Consider the following 24,740-nt stretch of genomic DNA (forward strand, 5'->3'; position numbering starts at 1 on the left):
ACTCCATGTAACTTTAAGCATTTAACCAAAAAAAAAGAAAAAAGGAAAGAAGTTGTTAAAGAATTTCAGCGTTGTCTGTCATCCTGGGGTAGGTGTTCATTGGATATTATTTCAGAAGAATCGCTTCTCAAAGATTCTGTATCCCTGATTGTATGGGAAACTGGATTATGTTTAGGATTAATTCCTTAACTAAACATTCTCCAGTTACCCATTAGCCTGATCTCAATCTAAAGAAGAGAACTCCTCAAACTGAATGATAAAGTGAATGTGGAAAGCAACATAATGCTGTCACAGGAAAGGACAGATAAATGTGTAAACGCTACATCATAATTTTCTGTGTTGCGACAAAACTAAATCAGTGCTTCAGAGATATGGACTAATTTTATCAATTTGCATGTGACTTGTCAGGTGCTTATGTTATTTCAGGCATTACCACCTTTCTCTGCATTTCTTTTCACTCCAGTCTGGAAAGAGTTTTTGTTTTGTTTTTATGGAAAAAATCAAGTATTGCTACTTTATAAGTTTTAGGTTTTAATACTCGTTAGTGTCCCTCACTTTGTTGCCAAGGAATAGGTTGTGGTCTGTACACGTTAAAAAGAAAAAGATCATATGAGTAAAGAGAAGATGTATAAGGGGAATGGAACAATTAATTAGAACACAGATAACCGTGAAGTTGTCTTCTCTGCAGTTTGGAGAGAGGTGCGTTGATGGAAAAGCTTTAGCTTGACCGCTTCACATACAATATTGGAGATACTGTGCGATCGAAAGAGTCAACTGATACTGACAAACTTGGTTTGTGTGAAACCAGATAGGATGGGCACAAGATAAAGGCACAAAACTAGAAGGAATTGAAGAAAAAAGAACAGAAGAGTTAAAGTACAAAGTACAGAAAAGTGCAGCTTCTGTCTCAATTGTTGCTTTTTTTTTTTTTTTATAAAAAAGCAAAAAAAACCCCACAAACCCAAACTGATCCTGGGAAAAGGGTTATGAAGATTACAAAGAAAAGTATTGGGTTTTTTAACAGAAAAGAAAATGCTGAGAGAAGAAAAAGATAATAGAAAACTCTTGTGCAAGAGGACAAATAAGAACTGATGACTTTGCATCTTGGGAGTACCCATAAAAACCTGCAGACGTGTTCTGTGTAACAGGCTGGGGAATAATTGTTTGTTCTCTGAGGCACTGGTACAACCAAATCTGTAACAAGGAGCTGAATACCTACTCGCCAAAAGACTCTTGGGCAGACTGTTTGGGAGTTGTATGTTATATGAGTAAAGATTGAATTCAGTCTGCGCAGCTTGAATAACCAATAACTAATTAACATATGAATGCCAAGGAGAACCGTTCTGTGGTGGCAAACTTAATATCAGTAATTTTGAGAAAAATTATAGAGGGAAGTTGATCGTAAGGATCAGAAAGCTTTCTGGCAGGGTGACCTTATATGAAGCAGCAGGGCACTTTACATTGCCTGAGATACTGTTTTAGATGTTTTTGAAAGTTGCACCTGTCTCTAAACTCTGTAATCCTAAAATACTTTGGAATTGCTAAGTAACGCAGCAATTTACAAGTATTGTGACAGCTACTTTTTTTTTCTTGGGCAGCTTTATTGGTGTAAACAGATTCCGCCACTACTTCCGTCCTCTTTTCTTTGTTATGTCACTGTTAAGGTTTTCTGTTTCTTGTCATTTGTGCTCTACTTGCGTTTTTATGTCAACAAAGCTAGCGTCTTACTGTAGGACCTCTGCTTACGAAATATCCATTTTTAGTGGAATCTATGGTATAGTAAAGCGTGCACGTAATAATCTTTTTTTATACCAGTATCATCTTATTGTACATTTTAAAATATAAATACGTTGGTTTATCTGAGTTCTTTTAGTTAAATGCACTCTAAATATGCTTTCAGAGCATGCAGTGCACAGCGCTGCGCTGCTGGTTTTTAAACACTGTAAGGATTTCTTGATCTTCACAGAGGAGGCTTTTAAGACAAAGTACCAAATTTTGAACAGAAGCTGAAATTAAGGCAATGAATTGGAGCAAGATAAAACTGTAATTTTTTAAAAATAAAACAGGTGTTTAGCATTCCAGAGTTTTGTGGGGTGTTTTTTTTTTTTTATTTCACATATTTCTAAAGAAGAAAATACAAAGTACAGATTCTGTCAGCTTTTATTGGCTATCTAGAAATGGTTGAAAACTTAACCTCTGTGTCCTCTTGAAAAATGTACTCAATTGGCAGTTTTTTACTGGATTGAGTTACTTCTTATTTGCTACCTAAACAATTTCGTTTTCCGTATTTTTCCAAAAAGAAATAAGAAATGTTTGATTTTTCTCTGTTTTATCAACTCAGGAATACATCGCCTCAAGCAGAGCTTACCAAAAAGAAAACCAGGATTTATGGCCAAATCATATGACCCAATAGCGCCAGTAGCAGAGGAAATAAGTGAAGAAGCTTCTCTCTTATGTTTTGATGAATTTCAGGTAAGGAATTGGAGATTACTCTTTGGTGTCACGGTAGCTTCATAACGTTACTTACAATCTTTAAATATGATGCTTGTTAGTACTAGTACAGCAATTAAATTACTGGCCAGATGTTCAAGAATAAAAGTCGTTTCCAGGTTCGAAGATGACTTTTTTTTTTTTTTTTCCACAGGTGAGATTTGAGTTGGCTGTGTAAGCGTATTTACAGTCTATTCACTTATCAATGTAGCTACTGTTCACTGTAGAGAATAATGAGAGTTTGATGAGATGCTTGTGAGCAGTTTGGGGCAGAGATTGTTGCCTTATGGTAAGTCAGGACAGTGCTTAGCACAATAGTGGCCTGATACTAGATTGGCTCCTCTGGTTATTGCTGTAGCTCATATAACAATTAGTCTTATTGTGATTAAGGATGTGGAATTAATGTGTCAAATTCAACCTAAATGCTTTCGCGGCGCTGCTGGAGCCTTTGGCATGTCGGTGCCTGACTGTATCAACATAATTTACATTTTAAGAAACTTTTATTGAATTAAATATGCAAACTAAAAATAAATCGATTAAAATACTCTTTACCCAAGCAGCTTGGCTGTTTCATTTGTTTTATACGGCTCATGAATTTTAAGGGCATGTCACAAATTTAAACATGTAACTGGTTTGTGAGAATATTTTAGGAGAGAGGCTAGAGGTATTTTGCAGCTCCAGTCAGCCGAGATTTTTGGGTCCAGAGAGGCACTGCAGAGCAGAATAAGAACTCTTCTATATTATTGTTCAAATCACCAAGAGTAAAGGAATCGTGTTAAGTGTAAATTGTCTGCATTAGGCTTTTAAATTAATAAGTACATTCCTGCAATGGATAGAGCAATTTATATCTCCTAGCTATTATTTTAAAAGCCTGTGCACCTGAGAAAATAACCAGTTTATGATCAGTTTACATGAACAAGATTTTTGTAGCCCTAAAGAAGTGGGCGTTTTTGTTTTCATTTACTTCTGCCTTCTGCAGCCAGATTGTAATCTTTGGATCCATGGTTTCACAATGTGTAAGGTCATTGCAGTCTGCTTTAACGATATGTTTAATTAAAAAATTATATTTGAGATATATCCTGCAGTGTTTCAGTAGGTTAAAAGAACACTGTCCTGATCTACTGGTAGTTTAGAGTTTGTTAGTTTATGCTAATAACCAAGGATGAATTGTAGATTATTAAATTATGGAGATGAATGATTACATCAACAAGTGAAGAAGGTACTATATTATATTTTGTTTAGCGTTTTGTCCCATATTAAACTTTGATTCCTATTTAGTATGCTAGTGAGTATAAGATAGTTAGAACACTTTAAAATTCCCTTTAAGACACAGGGTGAGAGCGCAGTATTTTTTACTGTGCTTCCTGTGAAAATCAGTTTTGCAAAAGCGATGGGTGTGATTAATCTTTCAGTTGTGAGCATCAAACATATTTTGGTGGAATAATTCCCGTATTCTGTAAAACACTTTAACTTTCTCAGAACTTTTCAAAGCGTTATGCATGTTTGTTGTCTGCCTCAACTGAAAACATTTGACTTGTGGTTTGAGTTTCTTCTCTGCCTTACGCTTCAGTTGTTCATAGTGAAATTTATAGCAGCAAAGTTTAAGAGTAGATGTACATTCTGATGGTAATTCTTATGAGCTTCTCTAAGAAAGTTTCATAATAGTCTTAAAAACTTTTAAAGTGTGTGAAGGCACGCGTGCCATTGGGGATACATGGGGCCGTATCCTCCTGTCTCATTTGCTGTAAGTGGTATCTGTTGATACCAATCCAAGCAGGAGACTGGTAAATGCCTAATGAACATGCCCTTCTTTCCTCTTGTAAAAGTCTTAGTAGTGTTTTGAAGTTGTTTCACTGGCAGGCAAGGTCATTATCTAGCTCTATTGTTATGTTTAATGCCAGTCTTCTCCTGTCATCTTTAAAAAACAAAACAAAACAAAAAAGGCAAAAAAAACCCAGTGCCACTGCAGAGTTTAAAAGTTGTCCTGAACAAGCATATCATTTGAACTGTTCAACATCCAGTGGTTTGATGTCGTTTTTCTATTGCTTGTTAGCTCGCTCTTCATATTTTGTAGTTGAATGTACCTGCAGCAACCTTGTTCATGGGTCCAGTTTTTGAATACAGTGCTTTTTCTGATTTTGAATGTTGTTGTTTCATAATTTAGTGTGTGCTTTCTCGTGAACATGGATGTAGGGCTTCTGAAACTTATGGTGTAAAATCCAAATACAGAGACAGTTGTACTTAGGAAGAAATGGGAAGGTTTTTTTGGGGGGTGCGGTGGGGAGGAAAGGAGCGTTAGCTGTCATAATATCAAATACTTAGATGGTATGAAGGGGCGTCTTTTGCTAGCTGTAGTGTTATGTATTAGTGTACATACCTATTTGCCTGCAGAAATGCCCACTGCTTTCATATCCTGGTGCTGCAGCGTTTCCAAACCGTCGTTGTCTTTCACTTTGAAGGAGCGATACTGTGGTAAATCCTTTTCCCCCAAAATTGGTTGCCTGCTCCCCCTGCTGACGTGCTGGAGGTACATCAATCACTTTAATTATAGAAATCACCCTGTGTTGGTGGTGGTGGGTCACAGGTGGGAAAGCAATACAAGCAATATACTTAAAAATGTATTTCTAAGACTCTGCATTCTTGTGTGAATTTTGACAATACGCTTGTTCTTGAGGTACTGAATGTTCTAAATTCATAGATTCCCACGTGGCTGCATTTCTTGACTGTGCGTCGGTAGCACGGAAAGCTACGTAAGCTTTGCCCACTGGTGAAGAGTCGCGGTTTTCTGAAACTTAGCAAAAGGTACTGAATTTGGGATAAGAAACCTTCTGCTTAAAGAGTCATAAAATAGTGCGGTGGCTGGAAGAGCAACTGAGACAGAGACAAAATTAAAATTGATAATAAGGAGCCAGTAACCCAGTTTGGGACTTCCCTAGTTGATTTCCTCACCGGAGATAATGGCCAGATTTCACTGCAGCCTGGGTCCCTCAGGTTAAAGAATTGCTAGATTAAAACGAAACTGGAAAGAGCTGGAGAGTCGAAACATGTACTGTTCTGACTTGCACTTAAAACTCCTGTCCTTTTTGACAGCTGGAAAGTCAAGCTGGAGGTCCCCCTTGCTTGGCAATAAATATGCTTTGCACTGAAGAAGTACCAGAGAAACTCTTGAGACTTCCTTGAAATGCTTGAGTTTTCTTTCAGATACCCGTTGAAATGGGAGAATAAGTGAAATTCATTTATTTTCAGATCAGATACGGAGACAAGTGATTCTGTACCAGTGCCAGCAAAAAGTAACGTTAGTGCTCATATTTCAGAGGAAACCAAACGCAGAACTGTGAAAGAGAGAAGCATTACTGAGGTTGCAAGTTCCTCTGACAGTGGGCTGAAGCAAAATATGAGTACCCTGAAGTGAATCATGTTGCAAAGCCACATCAAAAAGAGTTGATTATTTGACTAACTGACTTAGAAAAATATTTCAGTACTTTTTGAAAAAGTTTGAAGTGTTCAAAAATATTATTGCATTAAAAAATAGTATGTCTTACGTGCTTCCTTCTTCAAATACCGTTTGATAGCCAGGATTTCGGTGATAGTATTAAGGCTCTGAACTTTTCCATTCTGAAGCAGTTGTTTCATCAGTGCCTGCCTGAGCTGCTGGATCTAAGATTATAAAAACATTGCTGCTTCTTACTGATTTTTATTGTACAGTTTACAGCAGGGTTTTTGTTGTTTTACAGCCACGGAAGTCTTACACCATTCTAAAAATTTGTCCTCACTTAGAAAAAAACCCGTAAAATTAAGCTATTTGTAATTATAATTTTGATGTTTCAAAACACAGAGTTTGGCCAATAAGATGAGACTAGTTATTGTCTAGCGATCAAATAACTATACACAGGTAATTAGAAACTGTAATTTTGCAGTGTGACTGAAACCTGTGTGTGTTTGTTAGTTTTGGTAATAAAGATAGAATTCCTACCTTTTGGTAAGTGGAATTATCATGCAGTGTTAGTATTTATATGCTATCAGTATTTTAAGTATTGGACTTAAAACAGGCTACAATTTAGAGAGTTTTTGCAAACCTCCAATGCTATTAAAAGCCTCTAATAAAAATTAGGCTCTTATTTTTGTGCTAATACTAATTACTGATAATACATGCTTATGTTTGTCATTCATTACGTGGAACTGTACCAATCAGCGGATGACTGAGTCTCAAGCATTACACATGTAAATTAACGATGAGGTGTGTGGGTTTTTTTTTTTCTTTACTTAAGTGAGTCATAATGGAAAGCAGCACTAGGTCATAAAAATCTCTTCTCTTAAATGCAAATGACATTTCTCCATTCTCTCTGTTAGCAGGCTCTCCTTACTGGTAATTTGTAGCCTTTGCTTTTGTTCCTTGTTGCAATGAGTGCTGGATACAGGAAAAAAGACATGAGAAATGAGAATGCTGTGCTTCCTGTCTTCTGCTTGCCTATGTTGGAGAATTCTCCTGCCCTTCCAAAGATGTACTGGATCAAAAGAGCATAAGTTTACATCCCTGTACTCAAAATGGCTGTTACTTTTTATAGTGCTTTCAAGAGTTAATTTTCTGTGATACAATGAAAATATTAGAATTCAGCATCCAGTGACGGTTCTCACTAGTAAGAGAATTTTAGTCATTGTTTTCTTCTACATGAGTGTTAACATTTTTTTCACTTTTTTTTTTCTGAAACTAGTGTGCCTTTTTAAAACAAAAATGTTTGTAAGAAAATAATTTGTATCGTGACTTTTCAAACTTGGCTTACTTGGTTTGCTTTGTGATACAAGAAATCCAGTTGCCTCTGAAATGTGCATAGATCCTGGTTTCTTTTATTTCTTTTTTTTAAAGACAACTGGGAAAAGTTCCTAAATTTTAATATTCAGAAGAAATAAATTATGAATAGATAGGTTCATAAGCAGCTACATCAGGCATGCAGTACATTCGTAATCGATATATGTGCTTTGGCAGATCAGATCTTACTGATCTTTACTGCAAATCTGAGTAGTGTGTTACTGATCCTGCGAAAAAGTTTATTTTTGAAAAAGAAAATATCCGTATTAATGCACTTCATAGAACAAAATAGAATAAATCTTAGGAAGAAGGAAACTGGTATTTCCTTAAGCTTATGGACCTTGTTGCTTTCAAACTAGTTATCAGAAATGTGACCTAAGTCTTTACTGTCCTGGTATGTCCCTACCCCTGGCCCCCATCAGTAGATTAAAAAGGCTCAGTACTACCAAAGAGTTTACCGTCTAAGGCCTGATGTAGGATTGGATTTTTTTTTTTATGTCTAGTAAGGTCATTTAGAAATGGGAGGGGGTGGGAGATGCTTGAGAAACATTATACTAGTTAAAAGTCTTTCCTTAGCTTATATGATCATAAGGTAGTTATCTAAACTGGCAAAAGCATAGCATCTGTCAGTCCGCTGTGTGATGAATGCATCTAAATCTCTGCATGCCACCGCTTTTTTATTTCCTTCTTCAGAATTGGGGCCTGTGGTAAGTCAAAATGCAACAAGTGGCTATATAATAATCAAAGGGAAGGCAAAGAAACAAGGCTAATGATAGGGAAGATGGCTTACTTATTAAGAACATCGATATCAGCTGGTGAACTCCTGTAAAATATAAATTACTGTTGTAACAAAGTCTCTGTTCAGACAAATTTGTTATGTTCTCTTTCATTCGTCATGTTTTTTGTTTTACATTCTTTTTATTTCTTGGTACCGTAAAGCAAGTTAGTTAGGCTAAACTTAGCAATAAAGTAACATTTCTTTAGATATCTTACTGTTTAGTCTTTTTTTTTTAGTATCGCTTAGATATCTTACTGTTTAGTCTTTTTTTTTTAGTATCGCTTACCCCGCTCACATTTATTTTTTGTGAGTGTTTTGTGCCTGAAGGTTAGAAGAGGCTGACTGTGCTGGAAGTGACTGCCGTGCCTTTTGATTATTCATGGACAGTAATAGAAGGCACTTAAAAAGAACAATGAAATTGCTTATTTTTGTGATGGGCCATCTGTTGAATTGTTTTTTGCAACAATCACACAATAGTATCTATGTCATATCATTCTATTTTCAACAGCAGCTGATTATGTATAGTTGGCTACTTGTCTTTATTTCTGAAGTCCCATGACCATTTAAATTCACCTCTGCAAACCTTTGCCTCAAAGGTAATAGAAATGTAAAACAGCCGGTGTATATTTTCTTTCTGTCTCTTCTGTTTTTTCATGTTGTTTCTAATTAATTAGGCCTCTTAAATGTTTAGGTCTGTTTTCTGTGTCTCCCACCTGTAGTTTTATAATAGAAGTTAACATGGAATCATTTAGCAATTGGTAAAGAAATGGTTGGAGTTCTGTAACAAAGAGCAGGCAAGTTTTAAAAGACTGTGGTACATTCACTGCTTATTAATTATCCCTTTTATTTTTTTCTCCTCAAGCAATAATTAGAATCTTTCTCTACGGCTTTGACTAACAAGCTTCTTTTTTTTTTTTTTTCCTAGCTATAAAGCCACTTGCAGATCTATTGCAGCAGAAGCTGGAAGCAAGATAAAACAAATGTGTTGTCTTTCATAGGTCACTGACATTGCTGATGCCATGATTCTGAAACAGCTTTTTGAAAATCTGTTCCAAAATGGGGTTGTCGTTGTGGCAACATCTAACAGACCGCCAGAAGGTAAAAACAAACATGCTGCTACCATTATCCAAATACAATGAATCTCAGTATCTTACAAAACAATCTTATAAAAAACATCCAGTATTTAATGCTAATAAACTCTCGAGTCCTTAAGAATCTGAGATATTCCCATTTATGCCTCCTGTTTTTTCCTGTTTTTAAGGAAGAAAGGGTTTGCACTAAGGCTTAGTCCGCTCTTCTCTCAAACCCAGAGATGTTTTCCCCCCTATTCTTCTGTAATTTCTAGTCTTCTGTACTCTGTCCAAACCAATGGGAGGGTGTTGGGGACAAAGGGGTAAAGGATTGGTGAAATACTGCCTCTGATTTGGGTGTATTCCAGGGTAGTCAAAGATCATATTCAGCAGAAGAGAGGGGAAATGAGGCAGAGTACATTCCTTCCCCTGTTTAGTAGCTAGGAGACTTGCATACTTTATCCACCAGTTCAAGGGAGAAGCATACCCCTCATCAAGATGCCATCCATTCTCACAGCCTGGTGTGAGATCACTCATTGAGAATTATTTAGGTAGAGAGTTGTTTCCATTTCTAACAGTATTTTTAGGTAGAGGGTGAATAAATTGGTAGATCCTTTTATAAAGCCCCCAAATCTGTGTGTGGGTTGAACCAAGCAATAGTATATTGCTGCATTTTTTGGCAGATGAGGAGAAAGTATAGTGTTAGCAGTTAGCATAATGTATGAATTGTGTGCAACTTTTTTGCTAACATTTCAAAACTAATTAATCTGTAGTGTCATAAAATACTGAAGACTTACCATAAATTAACTGGATAGAGTAGAATCACTGAAGATTTACAATGCACTTTCTTTCTGATCTTAAGAATTGTCTTCGAATGAGAAGAAAACACTTGATAGTTGTTACTGAAAGGTGAACAAATTTACCATAGCTTTCTTTTTCTTGTTGAAGCAAACAAGTTGAAATCATAACTACTATAGCTGGTCTTCCACAGGTAAACTGGACAGTGATGACTCACTCAGTTGGGCACCGTCTTTGTGTTGTTTGAAGCACTGTCTTTAAAGTTCAGGAGGGATTTTTATCATCATTTGGGGAATGTGTCCCACATCTTAATTTAAAGCATCAGTTTGTGACCATTATTGTTGTGTATGGGTTTTCTTTTTTGTTTTTATTTTCTGGTTTTGTTTGTTTTTTAATACATATTAAGTCACTGCATCAATGTGAAAGGCATCCGCTGATGCTAGCTACCCAACAGAAAAGGTCAAGAAAGGCATCTCTGGAACTGAACAGCGCTGCAGTTCAGACATGTGTCTGAACTCCTCCCACACCACAAGTTAGATGTGGGGTTAATGCAGTATGTTGTATCAAGATTTAGGATTGTGTTCAGGAGATTCACTTCCTGTGGATACAAAGGGAAAAGGTGGCATTTTTGTTAGAGTAGTTGTACTCACCTGCTAATCGTTACTGACATGCTTAATCATGTTAAACCTCTGCCCCTGTGGAATATGAGGGCAAGTGCTGAGGTGCAGTATTTGATGAATCCTGGCTTTATTTCTCCACCAAAACTACTGTATCTTTTTCCTCATATTCACAAAATAGGGACAATACAAAAATCATAGCCTTATTTTCTGGAAGAACTGACAGAAGTAACTTTCTTATAGTACTATTACATTTTGGTTATTTTTTTTACAAATAAGTGTGCAATCAGTCGCTGTTCTTAAAAAATGTATACCTGTCATGACTGGTAGAGCTATGAGTGCTATGTGGCTTCCTACAAGTTTGCTATTAATTAGGGTTCGGAATCAGAGTTACTGATGATTTTTCCTAAACATTTCTGCATGTGTATCCAAGTTCCTGCAAACCATTTTGTAGCTACCCTCTTGGTTTCTCCAGCACGCTGTATCCTTTGTCCACCGTTATCTGTCAGTAGAACACAGAAAGCTTAACCTAGTTGTAGCTTTCGGGCGTTATGGTGAATACAGGCGTTAATAACCTGGCAAAGTCTTTGTGGGGAATTTTGATGGAGATTTATAGCGAGATAGATGTCTGTATTCTCTTGTTTATTTCTCCTGTCTGCAATAGTTACTGTCCTGCCTTTTTGTAAAGCTTCCTAGTATAATGAAACAGAGCAGCCCATCATGCAGTCGGAATGATAAAATTTTCAATGAAGAAGTCATTCTGTCATGAACGTGTTAGGCAGTTTCCAGAAAAGGGAACTTTAAGCTATATAAAACACAGAGATAAATACGATACAAAACGCTGCTTTGCAAGTTCTTTTTATTAATATGTATTGCTTGGAGTGCAGATCTGCATTCTGTTGCATAACATCCTGGGTTTTTTTTATATTCAGTTTTATATTCAGTTATGTTTTGAACAGCTTTGCATAAGTTTGCATATTCATTTAATTTCTGTTTGCCTTAGGGATTACAGTTTTTCTTGCTTTAGAAAAAGGTTGCACATAGTAGAATTGCTAAAAGATAAAGGGAATAACCACAGCACACTGAGAAGGGGTGATATTAAGTTTGTAAATTCAACTCTTTTGTGTTCCCCCCCCCCCCACCTCTACCAAATGCTAGAGACTTAGCAGTTGCATAGTTTTGGCATTATAATTGTACCAATGTATACATAGAATTGCACTTTTTAAAATATCCTTATTTTAAAACGGATGCTATCCTATGTACTACTTCTTATAAAATCAGTTATTTCTCATTAGAAATGTAAGTCTTCTTTTGCTTCCTGCCTTTTTGAGACTTTCTTTGGATGTTCCTTTTCTCCTTAAGAATGTAATGAATTTTCATACAGTAAAAGAACAGAAATCAATTTCAGTTCTCCTTTTTTCCCTTTTATTCATTATCTCTGTAGCAACACAGTTTTATTTCCCGGACTGAAAGACAAGCTGGCGTTGTTACTAAGGCTAAGTAACAAAACTGTTACTGATTTTTTTTTTTTTTTTCTTTCAGACCTCTATAAAAATGGGCTTCAGAGAGCTAATTTTGTACCATTCATTGCTGTGCTAAAGGTAAGAAGAGTCACTTGTTAAATACTTTAATTTTACCTGCTTTAATAACAAATTAGAGATTTGTACAGGATTACTTTGATAATAGTTTCCAGATAATATAGACGTGCTTTAACTGCTTGGGGCAAAAATAGTTGGAGGTAAGGCTAAAAGGAACTCTTCTGTTCTAGAATTAACGTATTTCAAAAAGCTGAACATTTAGTGTGACAAAAAGTTCCCTTTTTTGACTGAGATTGCGTAATTAGTTTATTTAGGTGGGACTCCCTTACTGCTGTGCATATGCCAAGTGATATTGTAGTATTCCTGCAATAGTTATAGTGTTGTATTTGTGGATGTCTTAGATTTATTATGCTACAAAAACTTGTAGGTGTTTTTCTATAAAAGTATTATTTAAAAAAAAAAAAAAAACCCAAAGCATATGATCACCTAGGCAGATTTTGGTCACTCAACTCTGCAGTAAATTAAATGAAAGTAACAAAGTATACATACATACTTACTGAATTTTACAATAAATTATATTTTTTCAGGCACTTTGATTGTCTGTTCAATATATTGCATTAAACAATTTACTCTAGCTTTCCATTTAGTCTTATCATTCACATCTTTTTTTAAGCCCTATGGTAGCAAGGGTGGCCAAGTCTGGTGAAAGGGCAAGGAATCTCTGGCAAGTCAGACTAGTCAAGTAGTAAGGCCAGCTGAGAGATTTACAGGTGCTCGTTGTAAAGGGGAGAAAGAAGTTGAAAAAAACCTTGAGCTCCTTGTAGTTTAACCCAGGCAACTTGCTGTAGCTCCTCCAGAGAGGAACTACTGAGAATGCATGAGCATGACAAAACCGATAATTTTGAACGATATTTTGCCTAAACTTTATGTTGAAGAATTAAACTGAGTCCTGTAGAGATCTCAGTTTGGGAGTGAGTCCATCCTGGACTGAAAAGGGATTTCACTGGGTTATATCCTTTCTTCTCTCCTTCCTCTCAGACGTGTACTTCCTGCACATCTTGCCTCTTCCTTGCCCTGCTACGAGGGTTTTTCCATACCCTGACCAGACGGGTATGTTGCCGATATGCCTCGTTTCGTGCTGTTCAGGTTCTGGATGTTCTGCTGGCGGCATTAGACAATGTTAACCTCTTGTTTCTGAGCCTTCCTTCATAGTTATTCCTTATGTCATGGCAAGTTGCTCAGGTATGAGAGGTCGTAACGTAATCTTGCAGCTTTCTGCAGATACCAGCCAGCACTCATAGGCCGTGGTTTGAGAACCGTTCCTGTGCTAATTGCTGGGTCTGTTCTTACTGTTCTCGCTTGAGAAAGTTTCACTGAAAGAATTCTATCTCAAATCTGCTGCTCTTTCAAGCCCTGAGTCAGCGTTAATAGCACAGACATACTAACAAGTTACCATGGTATGAACGCATTATCATGTGTCATCTGCAGCGTCAGAGCTTCCCATGCGCGCTCCCTGAACGAGATCTGCATGTAGGGAGCTGAGTAGTCTGCGTGGACCTCTCAGTTACTTTGTTTCTGGGTCTATGCATTTTTTTTTCTCATGTATAAGTGAATTTCTGAATGGATATTTGTGAGATTATATATAATGTCTAACAAGTAGAAGTTCTGAAGCAAGCTCCTGGGACTCCTGCGTGTTGTGGTGAGGCAGGCTGGAAACTTTTTAATCGTTTCCTACGGATTAAAAATGGAGCATCTTATTTAAATGTGCATAATATGATCAGTGTCTATTTTGCTATTTAAAAGAACATATGCTGAACTCATGCTTTCAATTCCAGGCAAGTCACAGATATTTTTAATTCACAAACTATGATTGTATTGTTCAGTTATTCAGGGTTAGCCTGCAGCTGGTAGGGTTAGCATACAACTCCTGTGTTTTGGTCTGCCTGGTTTGACATGACATGTAAAATGGAAATAACAGCAATTCCCTACCTCATAATAATATTGTCAGCAGAAATACGTAACTAACTGAGGTGAACTGTATCAATATCCAAGATAGAAGAAAGGGAAGCTGTAAGTTTAGGGGAAGTTTGGTTTAGTGACAAATTTACAGAATAAATATATTGGTTGGTTGTTTCTGCTAAGATCGTCAGCAGTGAAGTAGTTAAATATCTTGGGCTTACAGTGGGGCATGTTGGAGTCATAAGACTGCTTAATTGCTTAAGTACCTTTGAAAATCCCATCTGATGTTGACATATGAGCAATTAGCAGGTTTCAAAGTTAATACGCCATTGACAATGGATATGGCAATACTTGTTTCTCAGAGTGGCTCTGCATAAAGTCAGGGAGGTTACCACTGAAGGTGGTTGCCATCTGGATGGCTTTAGAAAAGTAAGAAACAAAAAATGAATGAGCAACCACCTCCCCTTTAGATTCTTGAAAAGGTTTTTTTTCTGTACCCAGCTGTATTAAATGCAAGATAGGTTCTGATCATGAAACGTTTTCAGGAATGCTAATAGTTTCATAGGCTTTTGCTTCTTGAAATGCAGCATTATGCGCAGTCAGTGTCTATGGCAATTCTTTCTTTTCCTCGCTCTTAGCCAGTCTTCTTTTTCTATATGTTTCTCCTTGTTGACTGTTAATTTTTTTCCTTGATAAACGTATAGTTCTTTCATTTGACTTATGAACAGACTTAGCGAGAATCTATCATGAATGCTTATCTGTGGTTTGCCTTTCAACTCTATTTGGGTAGCAGAAAAAAAATGTGAAATGTAGTTTTTATCTGTGTATACCAAATGTCTCACTGGGACTGAGAAAATAATCTGAATTTTTTAAAAGGATGTTGCAGCTAGAATGCTGAGAGAAACCTGAAAGGTGGGTTTATTTTTAAAGCTGTGATTAAGGATGTAATAGTAGGAAAAGAAACAGAATATAACACAACCCAGACTAGAGATACACAAAGATTACCGTAATAATGAATGAAGGGAGAAGTAAGTTCTTACTCAGCATTCTATTCACAAGGGCTTTCTAAAGTTCTAGATTACTTTCAGTTGTTTTTTCCTCTACGTCTTTGTGTTTTAACATTACTGTAAATGCATTTGCCCTTAACCTCACTTTAATAAATATTACTAAAAATAACATTCTTTCCTAAAACATAGTGCGTGAAGGGTTAGATCAGGGGAAGCTTTATCAGCAAATGCTTATTTGGCCTTAGTTGGATGACTGAGGATAATGGCAAGATATTAAAAGCAATAACAACTTCCAAATCTGCATTTTGAATTCGACACATCAGAAATAGGCATAAAAAACAACAGTAATCCTTGAATAAATTTTAAAATAAGATGGATACAACTAAATTGATATTCTGGCTGTGGTTGTGTGAGGAGGACAGATTTAGCCCTCCCTAAAGCCTTGAACCAGTGTTTAATCCATATCATTTTATCCCCGTTTCTTCTCATGGCAGCGGTGCTGCTGGATGGAGTAGCTTCTGCCTTAGCTGTTTGTAATTGTATGTATAGCTTTAGGAAATGTAAAGGTAAAATCCTCCAGAGATTTCCATGAAATATGATGGACAAATATTACACTAGGCACTTGCAAATGTTGGACCTACAATCTTCAGTACCCTTCACCTCATTCCAAGTCGCGTGTCTGTGTTACTGTCATTCTAACCCATTTCCTTGAGGTGACTTTGACAACTCAGACTAACTTCTTCGTTTTCTCTGGGTTCAGAGCCTCCTGCGTCTGTGTTGTTCTTGTCTTGGAGGGCTTTTTTGGCATTTGTTTGTTTGTCTGTTTATTGTAGATGTTAACTGCTATCACCCTAAATCTTAAAATAAGGCTTTAGCACTGAGAGTAGTTCAAGCTCAATGCAGGAACTTTGAATTCCTTCAAATACTCTTGGGGACATACGATGAATGGAAAGTATCCACTTTCTGTCAAGAGACCCTTTACTTCAAATAGCATAGATGTCAGGCTGTTTGCATTCATTTCATAAATGGAATGAATAGTTCCTAGATATGTGATGTTATGCAAAAATCTTTCCTTATCTTCAGATGATCAAGAAAAGCAGTCTGTTCCTGAGATCTAGAATTACCCGCATTCATCCTTCATTCTATTGCTGTTTTTGTTTTCTTTGAGTTATATGCTTACAATATCTGTATTTTGAGTTTCTGTGTCATGCAAAGTTAATTCACGCTTGGTGTGGAAAGAGCAAGAAGGTAAAACACTGGTCCAGGGAAAACAGAGTTCTCTTCTAAGGTTTGTCTGTGTTGCTTTTCTAGATAATAGATTACTGGGGACAAATGATTGCTGAATACCTACAGTGGAAGGTGCAGTTAAGGTAACTGATGTTACCTTTTTGAAGGCCGCTTGAAAGCTCCGGGTACAGCAGGCTGTTCTGTAGTTGAACAGGCCAGTAAGGCTTTATTGGCAAATCTTCCTGTGGTGCACGTGGTCCTCTGTCCAGTTCTAAACCCATCCCAGGTGTTCAGATCTTTTAAAATCTTAGGTAGGTTGAGACCTGATTTTTTTAGTGATTGCTTCATCCTGTAACTGTGAGTATTAGTTTCCATAAATGGGAAAAACTGTCTCTCATTTGATTGGTTCATTGTGGCAGCTAAAATTCTGCAGGACAGAGTATTCTTTATAAATGGACTTGGTTTCTGCAACAGATATGACTGCTTCTTCAATCCGTGCAATTTCAGAAATACAGCTTTTCAGAGATAGGAAGTAGTAGGAAGGACAATCTTTCAGTTCTATCTGTAGTGGCAGTTAGATTCATTCCCTTCAAAATGAGCTTTCAATACGTTGCAACACCACTTTCTGAGCATTTTAAAGTTAACTTTTATGGAACTCCTAAGTGATTTACACAAACAGTGTTCTTGACAAATAAAACTTATTTATTGCTCACAGCTAACTTGTTCAAATGCTTAGAGCAGAAATCCTCCAAAAATTGTTACTTACGTAAAAAAAAACAGCATGAAAACGTGAAAGCTTTTGACACATTTTGAAGATAATCTACAAATGGAGCTATACATCCTAATGTAAGATCTGAAGCGAGTCCTTCAAAAAGGAGAAAACATACTTGAATATGCTGATTTGGCAGTAATTTGGCAACACTTTAATTTTTGCAGACATTTAATGAAGATAGTTGCATTAACCCTTACATGTTCTGAAATCCTAATTCAGTGACTAGTTCAAGGTTTAATTTTTTGGACCAACAGGAAGGAAATCTCCTCAAATCATTTGGTGTGTATAAACTATAGCTTATATTACCAATTCTGGAGCTTCTGAAGATTTGTAGGAACTGTAGCATGCGTTTTTTTTAAATGACAAGCCAAGTCAAAATGCCAGTTATGTAACTGCAGCATTTTGTCAGGTTTTCTTCATGCAGTCGACCGGGCACCACACTAAGTCCTAACTGCAAGGAGGAGGTTTTAGTGGCTTAAATAGCATGAGCATACCTTTAAAAGTTACAGTTTTAAAATAAAATGTTTGACTTTGGTTACCTGAATATTGCTTTAACTGAAGATAAATTACAAACCAGAAACCTGTTAGCACAGAGACATAAATTTACTGTAAGCTTCCTATAGTGGGCTGAATTTTTTTCTTCTGTTCTTAGGGACCAAAGAATTACTTATTTTCAAACTATTTAGTTAAAATGACTCATAATGGTAAGTATTGTACACCCCTTTCAAATAGACAGCAATGTGAATATGCATGGTAATGTTTGCTCTCGTTCTCAGAATAGTTTTAATTAAAAAATGCTTTTTTTACAGAACAATAAATAGAGTTTAAAATATTTTCACTTTCCAATGTTTTATTTTCAGTATACAAAAAATACTTTTTTCGATATGAAAAAGCCTTTAGAACTGTTTAGAGCTGTCCCTGAAGGAAATATGTGGGCATTAGTTTTGTACAAAGACCCTTGGTAGATACAAAATTTCTTTGATTGTGTATTCAGCTTTTGTCCAACCACCTGTGTTAGAAATGCGCGGATTTGTTGGTTGATGGATCTGTGCATTTCTAAATAAAATAAAATAAAATAAAGAGTCATCTCCTTGATGAAATTGATTTGTCAGTTTGTTCCATTCGAATGGGGTGATAGCCGAGCGGCTTTCAGCGCGTTGAATAGTTAAAACCTGCTTTTGAGGTCAGTGTCAGCCACTCTGACCCCTGTGAACTGTCACCTGAGTCAGAATTGCTGGGATTAATCCTTTGATATTGTGATGGCTTCGCCTATCAATTGACTTTTTCATTACTGAAGATGTTGGGCCTTTTGTTTCCCTTCTTAGTATGTAACCAAGCAAACTCTTAAGTCGAAGGCGCATTTGTTCTTGTTCTCTCTCTCTTCTCTTTCTTTCTCTCTCTGCAAGCAGTAGGACTACTCGTCTTGTGAAGTGTATCTAATTAAACATATACAAAATAAAAATATATCATGGTTGTAATTATTTTTGTACTTAACACACTGTAATTTATGGGTAGTTTTAATGTGACATACTTTAAAAAATTAATTGGCTACAGAGGGCTGTTTTTAGAAAGCACAGTGTCAGATTTGACGTATTCAGCCCTTTCTGCATACAGCTTTCTGTATTTGTGTATTTGAATTTTGTAGTTTATAGAAGCATTTAACTGTTGCAATATTTTTCTGATGTACCTACTGCTTTTAGTGTGTTCTTTAGGTACTAAGCTGTTCAGTTTGTTTAGCTTCTACTTCTCTCTCTCTTTCGCTCTGTGACACGCACATGCATGTGTTCATAAACACATAACGCACGCTCCCTCCCTCCCTCCCTCCTGGGCAATTTTGTTTAGATGCAGGTCAAAACTTTATCTGAAGGTAAAATAGTTGCTACTGTAGCTCAGTATTGGGCTCCTTGCCTTCTCCGCTCCCTTCTTTAATTGTAAGGATTTCCTGGGTTCTTGCTTGGTTAATGCACCCCCTGATGAAAATGAGTAAATCAAAGCATATCGTAGATATATAATAGTTGATTCTTGCTGTCTCAGGGTAAATTAGTCTAATTGCACGTGGCAGTTTTATTTGCTTGTGATGTAATGTGAAATGAGGTCCTGCCTCTCCCCGCAAAAGCCCGAGCCAATTAATAAGGCTTTTAAGCTCTTTGTCACAGGCCACCGTGGAGGTCTGCAGAGAAGAACTTTAATCCAATAAACATTTCATTTAGATCATGAAAAGAGAGCGTGAGGAGAAGCTCCTACAAGAGAGGGTGTTACCAGCAGTTCTAGCTATGAAGGGATGCGGGGAATTTGCCAAATTAACCAAGAGGCCTTCATATTTATTGCATAAATGCGTCAAAACTAATACTAGAATTTATTTAATTTGAGTTGAACCTTATATTGTTAAAATTCTAAGAAGCCACAACTGTTTTCTTCAAAGACTTCACTGTTGAGCTGGATGGACAGGGCAAGGGGAGGTTGTGAGAAACCCAGATAGCAAATAACACTGGCTGAAGCTGGTGGAAAAAAAAAAAAAAGGAATAGATAATTAGGTGTAATTAGCTTGTATGAATTGTTGTCTCCCTGCCCTTGGCTTGAATAAATTTCGGGGGAAAAAAAACCCTAGTGGTGAAAATGCTTTGATGTAAGAAGAGTCATTGTGGTTTGGCAGCATAAAGGCAGTGTTTTATACTTCTTGCATAATGGTTGTGATACAGAAAGAGTGAATGGACTCTGCACCCCCCAGCCTGCTTTACAGCAAGGACTTTTGGAGTCTCTTGAAACAAAATGCATCAGAAGTTTTCAGTTGTTGGTAATGAGGTAGTGGACCTCATCAGAGCTAAGCGTAAGCCATCTTTAGCCTTTGTTTAGATCTTAATCGCTTTTTTTTTTTTTTCTGGGAAATCCAGTTTCGTAAATCAATACTGGTTTTTTTTTTTTTTTTTTCCTGCCTGCCAACAGCTCTGGCAGGAGCAAAGGCTAATACTGGGAAAAGAAGTACAAATCAAATGTTAAAAAGAAAAACAAAAGCAAAATAAGAAGTCTGCCGAACTAACTTCGAGGGTATAATTCCACTGAAATACATACGTTAGGGGTGAATTTGACCCACAGTTTATGAAACGCTGTGTTATAATTCACTGTGAACTCTTGGCATCTCTTTTTACAGGACAGCACAGCTTGTTTATTAGAAGATTGAAAATTACCGTCATTATTGGTTCTTAACAAAATTGTGAATTTTATATTGTGGGTTTTTTTTTTTTTAATTTGAACTTATTTTCCAAGGAAATTATTTGTTTGTTTTAAGTGATATGCATTGGAGAGTGCTGTTCATTGTAAATTCTGGCTGCCTGAAAGGTTTACTCTTTGCCCTTACTCTGTCCCTGAGGCTGCTTGTCTCAGAAGAACCACATTTGTACCTCCTCAAGTCTTTCATTCTTATTTGAATATATGAAACTGTTATTCTTATAACAGTAAATTTCTAGACTTTCTGGCTTTTTTCATAAACGATTGTATTACAAATTAATTGTCCAATTTTATTCTTCTTGGAGGATAGCTGATTTATAGATATATGTAAAATAAGTTATTGAAAATTGTACAATTGATCATATGTTTCTTGTGGTAGCAAGGGCAATAGGGTTTCTTAACTGCTAAATCTTTGAGGGCTATAATGTAAATTTGTGCAACTTCTACTAAAATTTACCTCTAAATATTTTCTATGCTGATGTATTAAGTTGAAGATTGCAAGTGTTTTTGTTGCAAGTGTAAGACAGAGTTTCATATTAAAAATTCTGTTTGCAGTATTTCACTTTCCAGATTTTTGTGCACTTCCTAAGTTGATTTAAAAGTAATTCACAAATAAAATGTGCTTGTGTCATCGGAAATTAACATAGGCACGATTAGGTTCGTTGATACTTTACAGGATTCTTAGATGATATTTTGAAAGTTCTCCTGAAAGTTTTTTTTTTCTTTTTTTTCCCAACATTTAAAATTTGAACAAGCACAATATATCTAAGGCTATTGTAGCAATTTTCAATATTTCAGTGTTTCAGGAACTGAAAAATATTGGGATGGGAAAAGACCGTAGAGAAAATAATGTTGGTTAACCCTTTGAAGCAGTGTACTATTTTACAGAGCAAATAGCCTCTTGTACTTGAAGTTGATTTGATCTGTGAAAGGCAACACCTGAATATCATGCAAGACTAAATAATTATGCCTGATTGTGGGTCGTCCCCCCCCAGGTATAGGTCACAATAAATTCAGTTAGGGTAGAGTATGTACAAAGCTAAGAAATATGCAGATTTTCTGTTGTAAGATTGTGTAAAAATTATTTACAGTTAATACTTGCATAAAGGTTAGAAAGGTTGATGAAGTGATATTTAGTTTTGCTTTACTATTCACTGTGTGTCAGAACGTAATTATGACTGATTCATGAAACTGTCTTAGCAATGAACCATCTTTATTAAAATGCTGATCAAGATAAGAGCTGACAGTAATAAAGAATAGAACATTTTAGTCTTGTTGCTTTTGAATGATTGCTAATTACCCTAGAGGTCATGTATAGTGCTTATGAGGATTCATTGACATTTTCTTTTAAGTCTACTGTTTCAACAACATCTGAACAGGAAGACAAAAATTGTATGCGTACCCAACAATGCTTGGACCAAGTTTTATACACCACAGAATACCTGCTGATTCCTCTTCCCTTCTTCCCCCACCTCACTACGTCTGGATTCTTACAATTCTTCTGTAGCAGAAAATTGGGAGTGTTACAGTGCAATCTGTTTTTTAGCAAGGCCAATTTTAAGGATGGATAAAATAATCAACCCTTTGAAGGTCCTGTATCTGAACCACGCGTGCTTGTAAGCGATTGATTGGTTGATTTTGTAAGCGGTTGATGGTTGATTTTTGTTTTAGAGCCTGACCCAGGGAGAAGAGAGCACAGCACATATTTCTTAAGCTGCTCCCGGCAGGTTGTGAACAGCACCCAGGCTGTCTCTGGCATCTATGGCAGCCCGTGAATCCCAGGCAGACCAGTTTTAAGCTCTGAAACATGCTGGTGATTGTCACATGCCAATGACTGTGAAGCTAGGCCAATGTGAAAGCCTGTAATGGGTTTTGTAGGTCAGAAAATAAGTTCTTCTTTGCATGCAGCGTTTTTGCTTGAGAGGATTCTTGTTTCACTACAGTTACGTATCATTTGGGAAAACATCCCTAGGAATTATATCCTTTGGGTGGAGAAACCTCTCTCTCTCTCTCTCTCTCTCTCTCTCTCTCACCTCACTTAAGTAAAAATTTTAAAAACAAAGAAAACTAGCTGCTAATCTGACACTAGGTGGGGACAATTAATGAAAAATGAAAATGAGTAGGCTTAGTGAGCCTTGTTTCCCTGAGGAACTCTTCCTGTGTTGCAGGCTGAAGGCTCTCATAATGTGTCTACCTGTTATGCAATGTGAGAGAATTTTTTTTTCTCTTGGGATGGAGATAAATGAATGAGAATGATTGCCCATGAACAATTTCCTTTTATCAAATCAGGAAATAATGAAGGGATATCAGTGATCCTATATATTGTCAGCAGAGACTGAATCAGATGAGCAGACATGGATTTTTTTGGGGGGTGGGGATTTTTGCAGAGGGACTTCAGCTAATACAAAGAGTTAGACACTGAGGATAGATACATTTGAAAAGGGAAAATGATACCTAAGTGGGAATTATGACTCTGCTTAGAAAGAGTAGTTGGAAGTCGCGCTTCTCACTTAGCTGTGACTTGGCTGTTAATAGTAGGTGTTCCAATGCGGTGTTAGGAAAGACTAAGAGTAATAATTCTTCCATTTTGCATGCCTGGGGATAGGACTATACTCCTTTATTTATATGGAAAGTATATTTGATACCATAGATTCAGTGCCACCACCTCATTTGCAGATTTCTGGTTTGACAGGAATCGGAAAGGCTGGGGAAACTCAGCAAGTGAGAGCATTAGGTAATGGTCATCCCAAGGTGAGTCCCTCTTAACCTCCATCCTTCCCCCCCGCACCACTCTTTGGGATCTTCAGATCGTTTGATTCAGTGGGCCGGCAGGAGGATTTATGCTTTAACTCATGTAGGGCACAACTATTCCATCAAAATTCAGCGCAGAGAACAACAATTGGGTTGACTTACAGTGTCTGAAATAATGTTAAGAGGTGCCTACTCGTCTGCATGAGCAAGGGTCGTGAGCTTATTACAGTTTTTAAATTCAGAGAGACACATTGCATCTTGTACAGTGCCTAATCTAGGCGACAAGGCTGTCTATTGACATTTCAAAATTTTATGTGACGTGTGAGAAATTTGATGCGAACTTCCAGGTTATCCAGTTAACTGACTGAGTTGTGACGTTTGCTGAAACCTTTGCTCCTCCACTTAGCGTTCTGTCGTGTTGTATCTTGTAATCACTGGAGTATTTTAAACATTTTAATATCTACCATTCATGAAAGCAGAACCAAAGGAATTACTGGAGGTGCTTACAGGAAGAAAAATGTATCTATACAAATCTATATTTAGTAAATTACTACAATAGATATACTCAAAGTCTAGTTTTCTGTTCTGTCTGAAGATTGATACCATTTGAGGTGTTTTGTCTCAGTGGAGCCTTGAGGTTTTGCCTTTTTTCCTTCTGGAATAAAAGTTTTTCTGGCACTTCAGTGAACATGAGTGCATGACCGTGTCTTATTTTTAACTTGCTAATTGTGTTTTCAGATTTGTAATTGTATTTGCTCTTTGTATGCATAAGTACATAAATGGCTTCAAAATAAATTGTATGACTAATTAATTTTATGTATTTGAATTCAGTAGGGTAAGAAGTCAGACTTGAAATGTCTCAGTAGAATAGAAAATCTGTTGGAAACTCTAGATACTTCCATAAGAACAGATTAGACTTAGCTGTAGCTTTGATCTTAAATATTTATTTCAAATGAAAAGTAGAGGTTTAGCACAAGTAAATGAAATCTGAGGGTTTAAATCTTCATCTAAAAAAAAATATAAACCAACAGTTACAATTGTGGCTTTGACAATTAAGTACTAATAATCTGAGGACTCCAGTTAAAGTTCTTTGGCTGCTGATTAGGATTCCACGGCAGTGATTAGTGAGTGTGAGGATGCAATCACATCTGTAGGGTTTAATCAGTCCAGTGATGGAGAAGTTAGTCCAAAGATGGGGAGAGAGAAACTAAAACTTCTATATGTAATTCCTATTAGGGTTTTTTACATGCTACAAAAAGATGAAGGGTAAAAAGTAGAGAAGCCTGCCAGCATTTTTTAGAATTTATAGGATTTGTAGATTGTAGTATTGTTTTTCTAGTTCATAATGCAGGACTATAATATCACTGATGTGTGTAAACAGAAGAGAAGATGCCTCGTGATACTCAGATATATGCACCCTCTGTGATGCTCCGTATTTCATTCTTATGATTCTAAGCAGTATTTGGTTTCTCCGTACTGTACAACCATATATGTATTTTTCATTTCTGTAAATCTAATACTTTAAGTCTTTAGCTTGGCAGTATGCAATATTTTAGTGTACTTTTTCTTCTAAAATACACTCTGTTTGTATGCTACCTTCTTAATACTTAAAGCATTTATCTTGACAAATTTATTTGCAAACGTGAACACTTCTCCCTCTACAATCCTGTGATGCAGACAAGTGGATGTTTACAAGTATAG

The 24,740-nt window shown here is 36.6% G+C and overlaps 1 protein-coding gene across 4 annotated transcripts in view; it reads left to right on the forward strand.

The window, feature by feature from the left end:
* The window catches only part of AFG1L (AFG1 like ATPase), a 76,937-nt gene that overhangs the window by 18,204 nt on the left and 33,993 nt on the right, over positions 1-24,740 (forward strand). For all 4 annotated transcript variants that reach the window (XM_009676937.2, XM_068937970.1, XM_068937971.1 and 1 more), the window contains exons 5-7: positions 2,342-2,472; positions 9,074-9,173; positions 12,103-12,161. In XM_009676937.2, coding sequence (XP_009675232.1) covers positions 2,342-2,472; positions 9,074-9,173; positions 12,103-12,161 — 290 coding nt within the window. The remainder of the gene's footprint in view (positions 1-2,341; positions 2,473-9,073; positions 9,174-12,102; positions 12,162-24,740) is intronic.

This window comes from Struthio camelus, chromosome 3, assembly GCF_040807025.1.
Source record: "Struthio camelus isolate bStrCam1 chromosome 3, bStrCam1.hap1, whole genome shotgun sequence".
Lineage (NCBI taxonomy): Eukaryota > Metazoa > Chordata > Aves > Struthioniformes > Struthionidae > Struthio > Struthio camelus.